The 13,083-nt window shown below is 37.9% G+C and overlaps 1 protein-coding gene across 4 annotated transcripts in view; it reads left to right on the top strand.

Moving 5' to 3' along the window:
- jp (junctophilin) overlaps positions 1–10,395 on the top strand; it is a 397,633-nt gene extending 387,238 nt beyond the window's left edge. For 3 of the 4 annotated variants that reach the window (XM_083142318.1, XM_083142321.1, XM_083142322.1), the window contains 2 exons: positions 521–721; positions 8,408–10,395. In XM_083142318.1, the coding sequence (XP_082998444.1) occupies positions 521–721; positions 8,408–8,494 (288 nt within the window). In that variant the 3' untranslated portion in view covers positions 8,495–10,395. The remainder of the gene's footprint in view (positions 1–520; positions 722–8,407) is intronic. The other variant, XM_083142319.1, reaches the window with a different exon arrangement.
- Positions 10,396–13,083: the final 2,688 nt, after the last annotated feature.

Here is a 13,083-nt window from a genome sequence, read left to right as displayed (position 1 = left end):
ATTGGGCTAAAGAGAAATTTTGTCTTTTGAAAAAGCAAATTGTGACCTCACATTGTGGCAACACTGACTATTTACTAATATATTAATTTTGTGACTTCATTAGACGGAGAGGAAAATTGGGCAAAGAGGGAAATTTTGCCTCTTAAAAAGGGAAAATGTGACCTCACATTGTGGCAACACTGACTTAAAATTATATGATTTTTCAGATGGAGGGAAAGTTGGACAAACTGACGGAATTTGGTCTCTTGCAAAGGGAAATTGTGGTAACACTGACTATTTACTACTATAATAATTATATGACTTCTTTAGGTGGAGGGAAAAATTGGACGAAAAGGGGAAATTTTGCATCTTACAAAGGGAAATTGTGACCTCACATTGTGCAACACTGACTATTAAAATTACATGATTTATTTAGATGGAGGGAAAATTTGGGCGAGAAAGGAAATTTTCCCTCTTCTAAAGGGAAATTGTGCTCTCAGATTGTGGCAACACTGACTTGGTCTTGGTCGTCGTTTTGCAGAATATCCCTTCCCCGTCGGTGCTGCAGCGGAAGAAGAGCCTTCCGGACGTGCAGGTGCTCCCGAAGGCCACGGAGCCGATGTCTCGAGAGGAGGTGTCCGTGCTGAGTTCCGCTAGGCGAGAAGAGGTCCGTCGCATGCAGGATGAGGCGGACAGGTTGCGCGCCAACCCTCTACTGTACCTCGTCAGCCCTAATGTCAAGGTAACTCTCTGCTACCTTACGGCCACAAGCCATGAGGAGTATGAACATCAAACCTCAGGGTTTAGGAACTTGTAGATCTTCCTTTCTTTCCTTCGCCCATTATCCTCTCTCATTCTCAATCGCATCACTAAGTTTTCCCAGCTGGCCCCCGTGTCGGAGTGGTTAGCACATCGCGTTTTGACGCCAGGGGTCCCGGGTTCGAATCTCGGCATGGGTGTTTGTGAGTGTTCTCTCCTCTCCTCTGCTCTCCTCGCTTCTATTCTTCTGTCCTTATTTCTCTCCTTCATTCTTTCTTTCTTTCCTTCTTTTTCTTTCTTTCTTTCCTTCTTTTTTCTTTCCTTCTTTCTTTATTTCTTTCTTTATTTTTCCTTCTTTCTTTCTTTCCTTCTTTTTCTTTCTTTCTTTCCTTCTTTTTCTTTCCTTCTTTTTTCTTTCTTTCCTTCTTTCTTTCTTTCCTTATTTCTTTCTTTCCATCTTCTTTTTTCTTTCTTTCCTTCTTTCTTTATTTCCTTTTCCCCCTTTTCCTTCTTCTTTCCTTCTTTCTTTTCCCTCTTTCCGTCTTTCTTTCTTTCATTCCTTCTTTCTTTTCCTACTTTCTTTCTTTACATCTTTCTGTCCATTCATCACGTCATCCCATCTTCGCAAATTAGCCAAAAAGGGCACAAAAACGAAAATAAATTAAATCAATCAACTAAATTTTCATTTTCTCTCTCCTTTTATCACCTTCTATCTCTTTTCTCGTTTCATCCCTTTTCTCTTAATCTATCCATCTCTCTCTCTCTCTCTCTCTCTCTCTCTCTCTCTCTTTTCTTTTATCCTTTTTTCTCTTTTATCACTTATCTTTTCCCTATCTCCCTCTATTGTTCGCTTTCTCTCTCCATCCCTCTCTTTTATTCTGTTCTCTCTTTTATCACTTACCTTTTTCCCTGTCTCTCTTTGCTTTCTTTCTCTCTCCATCTCTATTCTTTTATCCTCTTTTCTCTCATTTATCACTTACCTTCTCCCTATCTCTCTTCATTATTCGCTTTCTCTATATCTCTCTCTTTCTTTAATCACTTGCCCCTTCCCTCTCTCCGAGAGCTAGAGAGAGAGAGGGGGGATGTAAGTGGTAAAATACAGAGGCAGAGAAAGGGAAAGAAAAATTGAGAGAGACACAGAAGTCTGTCTGTCTCTCTCTCTTTCTCTCAGAGAGGGTGAAGAAAGGGAGAAAGAACAAAAATTAATTGCTAAAGTGTGTGTGTGTGTGAGAGAGAGAGAGAGAGAGAGAGAGAGAGAGAGAGGAAGTGCCTCTCTCTTTCGAAGAAACACCTAAAAACACTCCCACTACATCTTATTAGACATAAAACACTTTGGTACTGCAACAGCTAAGTTCTCTTGTTGATACTACTCACACGGACATTACTACCAGGATTCTTATAAGGGGTCGGCGGAGGCACATATAGTGGTTCGGAACCCACTTTAACTGAGGGTCCAGTTCCAATTAGCCTTTTTGTGCATCAAGTGGACTTAAAACTTGGGTTGTTAAAGGTCCAGCTATTGTAAATAAATTCAATTCCGGTCCAGGAGAGAAAATCAGCAAGTGTAAATGGTTTTCAGACCGTAAAGAACCATTTTATCTGCAAAGTATTTCAATCCGGTCCAGGAACCTTTTTTCAATGTAACAATACGCAACTTGGACCGAATTTAAATTGTGCGAGAAAGAAGGTTACGGTCCTGCAACGGGACCCAATAGAACCCATTAGAATTTATGGGTTCAAGGACCTTTAACAACCCTGCTTAAAACAAAAATTCAAATTCTTAAAAGGTGTCGTATCAGCTCGATATAAAATTAAGTAGTTGAGATAATAATAATAATGAATCAAATATGACAACAATTATTATTATTATAAACTACTAGCATTCTTTCTTTTATTGACACAACATGCAGGTTGATGTTTGAACTCCAAGTTTAATGTCTGTGGCGAAGTGGTTAGCACAGCGCGCCAAAACTTCAGGGATTTCGTGTTCTAATCCTGTTAGGGTCATGGGTGTTCATTAAAGCATATCATCACTCATCCTCATCGCCGCGATTTGCCAAAAGTGGCAGGAAAGCGACGCTAAATAACAACAATTAAATCTAAGGTTATGGTCACACTGGATCCGGTTTCTTCCGAAACTGGCGTACACAGCAAAAAAATCAACACGATGTACAGTCACCGCAATAAAAAATGCAACGCCTGTATCCTGAAAGCCTGGCTTCCTGTAATGCGCTGTGTGGTCAGGATATATATATATATACCATTTTTATTGCCTGTGACTGTACAGTCACGGACAGTTCTGGGTTGTAATGAATGCATTGACTTTTAATGGAATTGTTACAACCCAGCAGTGTCCGTGACTGTACATAAATATGAGCGACCACACTGATGTCACACTACATAGTGTGGACGGTTGTATTCCATCGACCACCGATCCGAACCAAACAATTTTGTTGTTTTAGGCAGAATTTGGTGCCGTGTGTTGTTTATACTTGACTTCTTGCAGTGTTTTGTTTACCATAGTGAACATTTAAAAGTTTATTGTCTTGATTTACGAATGAAAACCATTAGAGACACATCAATTACAATGTGGAGCCAAGCCACTTAGGCTTAAAATTATTTTTTCATTATTAAGAATATTAGATAGAGATGTAGAGGAGTGACATTTTTTAAATTCCGACGTTCGGGACGGGATTACAAATATAAAAAGCATTACCAATATCGCCGCTATAAATGTAATCACATGCATCCTCATCGTTGCGATTAATTTAAGAGATAGAACACCACGTTTAATAAGCTAATACAAACGAATAAAAAATATTCCATTTCTTTAGTCGTTACTGTTATGCTTTTACCAAGAATGAAATTCTTTTAACAACATTGCGAAATCTTGGCTAACGAAGAATGAACCTGTTCACCACCCCAAATGACGTAATCGATCTCTCAAAATTACGTCATCAAGTACTTCCTGCCAACTTCCATTTTTAGACAGCTTTGGTGAAACAAGTACGGTTGAATGCTACGAGTCGAAAGAAATGTCAACTTCTGCACAACTGCACAAGTGTCTTTAATCATAAAATGTCTCAATGAACCCAGTGATGAAATAAAAGACTTCGAGATGACGAATACAAGTTCTGATGAAGCTAACTTGAAGTGTTCACTCAACGCAAGCAACCTTCCCCCCAACTCGCAGTCCAATTAGGCCTATCTGTCTCGCGCTAATCTTAGAGTGTTACGCTTCCGTCTTGTCGGAATTGGGACGTAAGACAGTGAAACAATCTTGCCTTATTGTGGCACGACATCCTTTTTAAAAATAGCTGGACACAGGCTGCCTTGTAATTTGTCCACCAATCTTCAACCTATTTTGTAAACAACCCCAAGATTCAGTTGAGACTCCAGTGGGATACATGAGTATTACCGTGCAAATTGTCCATGACTATTTTCATTACTTTTTCTCTTGCATCCTATGTGTTTTTAAGCGATGGATTTTTACGTATGCTGGTGCAGAAGTTGTGAACAGCTTGTTTAGAGTTTTCTTAATTCTTGAAGCTCATATGGGGTCAAATAAAATGCACGAATATGGTGATGGACAATTTGCACGGTACTACTCATGGATCCCACTGTACAATGCTACTGATATGTTCCCTTGCAGTGATGTGAAAAGTGATAGTCGTGTAAATTACATACTCTGCCTGTATACATCTACAGAAAAAACTATCAATCCGTGTGGAATTTTAGTGTTAATCAGTTGAACTATGTAATAAAATTAATAAAATAGGTGAATCAAGTCTTAACGTTGCCACACATGGTCATGGCTGGCTTAGCAGTTCGATTGTTGTCAAAGTTGATGGTGTGTGAAGGATATATGTCATGCATGAAGAATCAAACATGTTTGAGTTTTACTGACATGCCTGGCATAATGAGAGTTCAAAAATGACTGACGCAAAAGCATAATACCTATTTAATGTTATTTCTGATGCTCTTGTTATTCAAATTATTATATATATTAACTGCAAGTATTACAGAGTTGTAGGTTAGAGTTTGCTTAATTGTGGCATTCCACAAAAAGTGGTTCTACTCCATGTAACAAAATGAATTATTCTGTAAATTGAGGCGCTCAGAATAATAACGGCAGATCAAAACCGACCTCGAATTTTGAGATACAAGTGTGACGGTATACTGCTGCCACCTATCTTTCATATGCTGAAGTATCAAACGAATTGAGATATGCCAAAACTCTCATATTCCACCTTTAAAATTCGTCCGTAAGGAAAATGAAAATAATATCAGTGAAAAAATGACATATCCCAACTGTGTGTTCTTTTCTTTATGTCCAATACGAGTTCGGTGGCTTTGTAGACAATATGCCAGCGTCCGTGACTGAGTGTGTTGTTATGCCAGAATCTCCGAAAAAAGGTAAAAAAAACGAGTGAAAAACTCAAGTGAATGGATAATAAACAAACGGAAGTTATGCAGAAACAGTTAAAACAGTATTAGTTCAAACTTTGTCATCAAAAAAAAAAAGATGTTGATGGTGCTCCTCTGATTTTACGTAAGGTTACTTCCATTGCCGGCCTCCGTGGCAGAGTGGTTACCACATCGCGCTACGACGCCAGGGGTCCCGGGTTCGAATCCTCGCCTGGGCATGGATGTTTTTGACTGTCCATTCATCAATTTCATCATATCATCACTCATTCCCATCTCATTTCGCAAATTAGCCAAAAGTGGCACAAGAAGCGAAGTAAAATAAAGCAAATCAATGAATCAACTTATATTATTGTAGAACATGATAATCCTGATATTGTAAAATGTACTTTATCTTATTCTGACATTGACGTGCATCAAACAGTTAATTTTAGGAAACGAGGTAAAACTGTAGATGTTTCATTGTTTAAGTTACAGCAGAAGTACAGTGAACAGAGAAAAATTAAGGAAGCTAAATACAATGACCTGATGCAACTATTTAAATATATACTACCCGTCTATCATGAATTTTATAAAAATCTTGTTCATGATGGTGTTGGTGTTGAAGAAGAATGTGAATATTTTGGAATGGAGATGGATTAATACATGTTAAATAAAGGTAAACTCAATAAATAAGTTTTACTCCATTTTTTCACTTGTGTATATTTTTTCATAGTAAACAGCACAAAATCTGTGAAACTATTAACCACAATGGTTCAAGAATTTGCAGATAAACTTGAAAAGTCATATTTAAAAGAATATAAAAAAATTACGTCATAAGGTTAAAAATCTCCTGACTTTTGAAATTAAAGAGAAAATTACCCAGCGTCGAATAACATGGGTACCTGGGGGAAACCCTGGGGGGTAAAGGCGGTCAGGAGCGTGATGCTGATCACATCACCCCCACTCACGACCGGATCAAGAAAGTGTGGGGCGTTACCCCCACACCCCCTATACGCCTTCATGGCGTGGTGCTATGCACAGGGGAACACTTTTTTTCTTTCTTTATGTCATTTTTCTCAAAATGAACTTTGGTTGGGATCTGCCGTTATTATTCTGAGCGCCTCAATTATTAAGGTTTTAAATTGCATTATGGTTTAAATGTTTGTGAATGCATAGCTATACTTCGCACATTTCGGTAAAAGAATATTAGTGGCCTAAATGCTTCACAGACAATTAAGTCAAACTCCGCTACAATTTTAAAGCATCACACACGTTAACACATTTTCGTTAACACTATTCATGCATATTCGATTCTGTTTCATTTGTTAGCAGACACTACCATGGGGAGGGGGGTATAAAATGTGGGCCCCTAGCTAGGCTATTCTTTGTTTGGGGCTCTTCCGACATCATCGTTATTATTATTAACAATTTTGTTATCATGGTACTTAACTTCTACTAATTGCATGCTCCGGATTAATAACGCTTGTACACTTTAAAGTATACATGCGTCTGATTAAGAATTATTCATAAAACAATATATATTATACACTTAGATTTAACAAGAGTGTTGTGATGTAAGAAGTTATTTAAAATGCTAGAAACTCCTTTCTTCCACCTTCTTTCATGAAATGAGAAAGTAAAAGGACTTGACGTGTTGCTTTATTTTGCAACTATCACAATATTAATGAATTTTAATAGTCGATTTTTTTGTCACTAGTGCCCCTTCAACGTCTCATTTTTGTACAGGACTCTTGGACTTGTCACCCCTAGACAGGGGCGCCGACTTGTAAAAATTATTGGGGGGCCTCTGATCAATGAAAAAAATTAATGAATGACTCACTCCCTCCCTTTTTTAAGTTTTGGCCTCAGTGTTCGGAATCTCATAAAAGCCCATGAATTCCTCAAAAATATTAAATTTTTTATTTACAGTTCGAATGCAAAATGTCAATTGTTCACGGATGGATATGTCACAAGTTTCGTCAACCATAATAGCAAAATATTCCCGACTTTTAATATCTGCTACCACGGAGTGCAAAACAGATCTCTCTAATATATCAATTATCTCGTTATGAATGTCATGTGAGAGCCATTTGTAGCTCGAACGTCCCATCCACTCTCCTAGTTCATGCACATCTTCTTTTGAAACTATTTTTAGTAAAAAATGTTAACAATACTCATAATTATATACTTAGTATATAGTAATAAGTCATGTGTTTTGCTGTCTCTGGTCATAGCCCCCCCCCAAAGTTGATGGTTTAGCGGTCTCAGCCCCCCCAAAGTTGATGGTCTATAACATTTCAAATGTGTATTTAAAGTTAAGTTCATGTGGCACAATTCAGAGTACACTTTACAAGAGAAGCAAAATAATACATTAGATCCTCTTAAGCAAAATTATTTGATGGGACTCCGCCCCCACATCGTTAACATTGAGGGGGTCTCGAGCCCCCCAAGCCCCATGGAGTCGGCGCCTGTGCCCCTAGACTTTTGCCTAGGATAGCCTAAACGCAAGGGCATTAAATTAGGCGGGTGGCAGAAGTTTGCGCTGTTGCCACGTCGGAGCACAACCCCGTGTGTTCGGAGGTTTAAGAGAATGAAAGAGTTGGTCTTCGTAATCCATGTGATTCAAAATGACAGTGTTTGCTTGAAAGGTCAGGGATGACACAAAAGTGCCTCGGAGAGTGACGCTCGAATTAGGCATCGCAGCCCGGTTGACGTTGCCACACAGTGCGCGGGAACCAGCGACTTTTGTCCCGCTCTCGCTTCGCTTTGCCCATATGTGGCACCAGCGCAATTCTGCCCAGCCGCCTATTTTCATGACCGTGCGTTTAATGGCAAATAACCCCCCTCCCCCCGCCCGGACACTGCAGAGTACTACTTAATTCTATGAAATCAGTTCGTTATGCATATCTAGGACTTTACACTTTATGTGTGACACACGTAATGCTCGAATGCCCCAGTTGGGTGTATTTTATAATGTGCAAAAACCTGTTACAGCTCTCGCCACGAAAACAGTCAAGGTCGGCTTTCCCTTGTCTCCTCCACACCCCTGGTTCTTCTAAGCTGCTCAGTTGAGACTTTGCGCGATTACGTATGCGGTTGATTTAGTCGGTTGCTTATTGGCAACACTGTAGGTGGGTGGCGTGACCTTGACTGGACTGTTTTCGTGGCGAGAGCTTCTAGTTTCAAGCTTTTGGTTATAGCTAAACTTGGTAAAGGTTTCTTTGATTTGTCATGTTAACGGAAGTCAATTTTCTTTCTTCAGGATTGGTTTTCTCGACAGCAGCTGATGATGCTAGTCCTGTTCATCAACATCTCGCTGGCTATTATGTTCTTCAAGCTTCTAACATAGCTCTGCGGGGACCAAGCCAAGGAAGGGAGAAGCCGGTACTGGTTCAGCTGTGCTGTACCGTGGTGCAGCATTTGCAAGTTGCCTCACATGCCTCACTGGACACAGCATGTTGACAGGAAATAAAAAACCTACTGTCATAAACGAGCTATAAAAAAAGGTAGTCTTGTGTCACTAATAACAGTACCTCTCTCTACTTAGTCTCTTGTGTTAACTATTGCCTTCCATTCCGTGATTGGTGGAAGAGAATTGTTGGGAGTTGAAAGGGCCAATGGTGTCCTGGTTTTTGTGTTCAGCAAGCTGATTTTTTTTGAACGATGATGGAAGACAATTTAATTATTTGTTTAAGAATATGAAATATGAGAATTGGTCTACATCTTGCAGTAGCGTGTTTTGGGCGTGGACATTGTTTTTTTCTTGATAAATTGTAATGAGACGGTGCCAAGAGAAAGTAATTTTCACAAACGGAAGTTGATAGCAACGAACACAAAAGCTTGCATAAAATGTTTTGGTAAGTGAGTCGGACATTCTTCTGTTGACATTTGTTTATATATTTCCCATAAGTGCTAGATCGAAACTTGGTAAATTGTTAACTTTGTCATGTTGAGATAATAATTTTGAAAAAAAAAAGAGAAATACCAGAAGTCAGTTTCAATTTTTTAAAGAAGAAAAGAAAATAATTTTTTTCCAGTATTGCAAAAATAAAGTTTAGAAACTGTCGTGGTTTGAGCACATCACGAAGAGGAGGAGGGTTGGACTGCTGTGTGCCTTTTCTTCAGAGTGTATTGGAAGTACTCATAGAATATTTTACAAAATCAGTCTTTTTCTAATATTACACACACAAAAAAATGTATAATTCATCTTGTTATGCTTTATAAATATTCAATGGGCAAAAAAGGAAAAAGAAAAATGTCAGTTGAATTTTCTTATATTGGTGTCAGGCAGCCTGCAGTTAAACTGCAGAAATACTGCAGAATGAAAATCATTCTGCTTTTTTGGTTTAATAAAACCAAACCGTCCTCCAGGCGTTTTTCATTTTTAATCCTTGGATTTTTTTCCAAGACTCAGCCCCACGTGTATATTGTGTGTGGAGTTTCCCACGCCTGGTTTGCGCAGGTTAGGTTGGTAGGACTGTTGTGAGATGACTGGTAAACCTGGTCAATCGTAGATGACGTCAAAACTTACATTATTTTCCCCCTTCCCTCACAATTTATGTTTCCCAAACTAGTAATATTTCTAATTCCGCTTTTTAGTTCCCGAAAATTCCGTTGTTTAGTTTCGTCCACCGACGCTAGGTGTCCCTGATGTAAGCAAAGGCTAAAAAAAAGTCGGAGGTGCACCATCTAGATTTTTTTTCTGTGAAAAGAAGTTCAAGGTTGTCGGGGAGCCAAGCAGTTGTTTACGTCCTTATGTTGTGTAGCGAATTTTGTAGTGTTTATTTTGTTTCGTTTGTACAAAAAAAATAACATGATGGCAAAGAACTCCCAAAGAACGTCAATCAGATAGGGATAGCCTTTTACTTTAAGTAAAGAAAACAAAAGAAAAATGCACAAAATAAACAGGTTAGATGTTGTTTAGCAGTTCTTTGCCACGTTGACACTCTTGTGGGACTGTTAGCCTCAGTTGTGTTGCATATAATGCGGTTCCGACTTGTTTTGAGAAAAAAAAATATAATAAAATATATTGAGTTCAGCATGGAAGAGATTCAGAAAAAAAACGCATGTGCTATTTTATTGTTTCTTTCGTGAATTCCTCGGCGGTAAAGTTTGTGGTCCGGGAAAGCTGGAATGGAATTTTCAGTGGATGAGGAATATTAGTGTTGAACTTCCAATGCCCTTGGTTGTCAGCACTGTTATTCCAGGCAACTGTGTCAAGGTGCTAATGAATTAAACAGTATGTTTATATGTTTTGTGTTTCATTTCATTTCCCTTTGAATCTGTAAAGACTAGAGCCCGGGTTTGTATGTAATTGCATATTATGTTCCTTTCTAGATACACCTTGAGCAGGAAAATGTCAACGAATTATGTAACTGACATGACTTTGCACAAGATTTATGTTACATATTTGCATACATATTTGCCATGATATTACATATTTGCTGATTTACGTTACATTAAAGAACATATTTCGGTATTTTTTTCCTATCTTGATCCTTTTTCCTAAAATTCGATCTCTGAAACACGATGAAGAAAATTTGTAGCTCATGTGATGTCATATTTTGTAATAAATGAGATGCTTAGTGCTTACGGCACCTAAAATTGACTGCCAAGTCAAAAGACAGGCTGAAGAAAGAAAATACGGGAACTGTTATTTATCGAAAGATGCTAGAGTTTCTCCCCCCACGCCCTCCCCCAACCTCTCTGGTTACATACTTTCGTTTCGCGTTTAGGATTAGTCAAAGCACCTAGAAACTTGGCATCGGTAAACAAGAAAGTTACTTTACTATACGTAACGAGTTACACAATATGTTTGTGCCCTTGTACAGGAAGTACAAAAGTAGCTATGTATGTATTTTCATTCGATTGTTCTTTCTGTAGACCTTTTTGTTTTACAATTTGTTTCGAAAGTTACAAAGAGCTCTCTTTCATATTTACATATTCGACAATAATTTGCAATGTGAAAAGTAATTAATCGTTGACAAAATTGGTTTCTTAAATATGTACACGTTGCTGTGCTTTTTTGAGTTTGTAAATTTAAACAACTTATGTCCTTAAAATTATGTTGAATATAATCAAATAAAATAAACATCTAACAGAATTCTTGAAATTGCTCGGATACTCGACTATTATTATTACATAATCCTTGATAGTACATATTTAGCTACATATTCTTTTGATAAAACATATTTAGGTACATATTTTATCAATTATTGTTACATATTTATGTACATATTTTGTACTTTGATATTACCTAATAATCCGGGGTTTAGTGATGACTTTTAAAATAGAACTTTGTACCGTACTGGCTTTAGTATATGTTGCCACGCTGTTAAAGTCTATCCCAATTAATGGTTAACTTGAAGCTGCAGGAGTGATAAATTCAGGGCGTGGCTCGAGGAGAACCCCCCCCCAAATTAAAAGTACCTCCCGAAAATTTCAGTAACCTGGCAGTAGCTAAGAAATTTGGCAACCATGTTCAGTTTGATTGTCTTTCATTCGCTTTAATTTAAGATACGAACGTACTTTTTTCTGTGTTTTTTGCGCATTTAACATTTGAAATAAGAAGCAACTTTAAACTATTGTCCCTTTTGATAACTGCCAAATTAAGAATTATAATGGATCGGATACGCTTCAAGCTTATGTGAAGGTATAAACTGCTGAGGGGGATGAGGAACACACAGAAAGTTTCATTGATGATGTCATCCACAGATATGTTGTAAAAAGTCTAGTTTTCTGTAAATGTAAATTATTGCATGCTCATTATTATTTTATTGATTCTCATAATATGATTGGTTGATTGGCTTAATTTTACTTCGCTTTTTGTGCCACTTTTGGCTAATTTGCGAAGATGGGGATGAGTGATGATGTCATGAAATTGATGAATGGATAGTCACAAACATGCATGCCCAAGCCAGGATTTGAACCCGGGACCCCTGGCGTCGTAGCGCGATGTTCTAACCACTCCGCCACGGGACCGGCTCATAGTCTGACTCCTGAAATGGTTAGTTAAAAATATTAGTATTGTTTTATTTGTATTATAATTTCATGCCTGTGACATTCCCCCTGTGAAGTTTGATACCCCCCACTCTTAATGTTAAACTTGCGTATTTCAATAATGAAGCCTGTAAAACAGCGGTTCTTAAACTTTTTTCTCATTGCACCCTTTGGTTGTAACTACAAGACTAATATAACCCCCCCCCCCACCATAGTTTATCTCTGAATAATGTTTTTTTTTTTTGGCTTCGTGATTGATGGGACTTTTTTGATATGTTGCAGGCATGTGTCTGCAATAGAACAAAGTGACATTCGGGCTGTATGTGGAAAGATGGTAGAATCCTACGTTTCTCATTTTATTGGGTGTTTCTACGTTTACAATCATTATGATTAGTTACAAAAATAAAAAAAGTGATACACATGTATGCTAAGAAGTACATAAAGAACTTATATTTTAATGTATTTTTCAAGAGTTATTGAAAAAATGTAAAGAACAAAAATAAGTTTGTAAACAAACTGTCGAGCACAATTTTGAAGTTTTTCTTGTAAATCCTCAGAGTTTGTAATGAGAAGGATGTGTCCGCATGCCCCTGGGGGATACGCGTACCACAATTTGAGAACTAACGCTCTAAAAGAATTGAGGGTGCAGTGGGGCGTAAATTCCCGCACTCACTTATATTTAGTAAAATGCCTTGAAAACAAGTTTTCTACAACTAACTGTTATTTTAAAATGCATTGAAAAGTAGTTAATAATGTTCATTTTCCCTAATTGCTCCAATTAATGACACTGGAATATCGCTGTCTTCAGTTTTTGAAACGGTCCCCTTTAAATGCATCTATATTTTCTGTGGTATTTTTAACACGTGTATCATAACCGGCGATAAATTCTACGGCTGACTCATTCATACCGCAATAGAAGAGCAACATCGTTGTCTGACG

Source organism: Lepisma saccharinum, chromosome 20 (genome assembly GCF_977018435.1).
Source record: "Lepisma saccharinum chromosome 20, izLepSacc3.1, whole genome shotgun sequence".
Taxonomy (NCBI): Eukaryota; Metazoa; Arthropoda; class Insecta; order Zygentoma; family Lepismatidae; genus Lepisma; species Lepisma saccharinum.
This window is presented reverse-complemented; position numbering and strand designations above follow the sequence as displayed.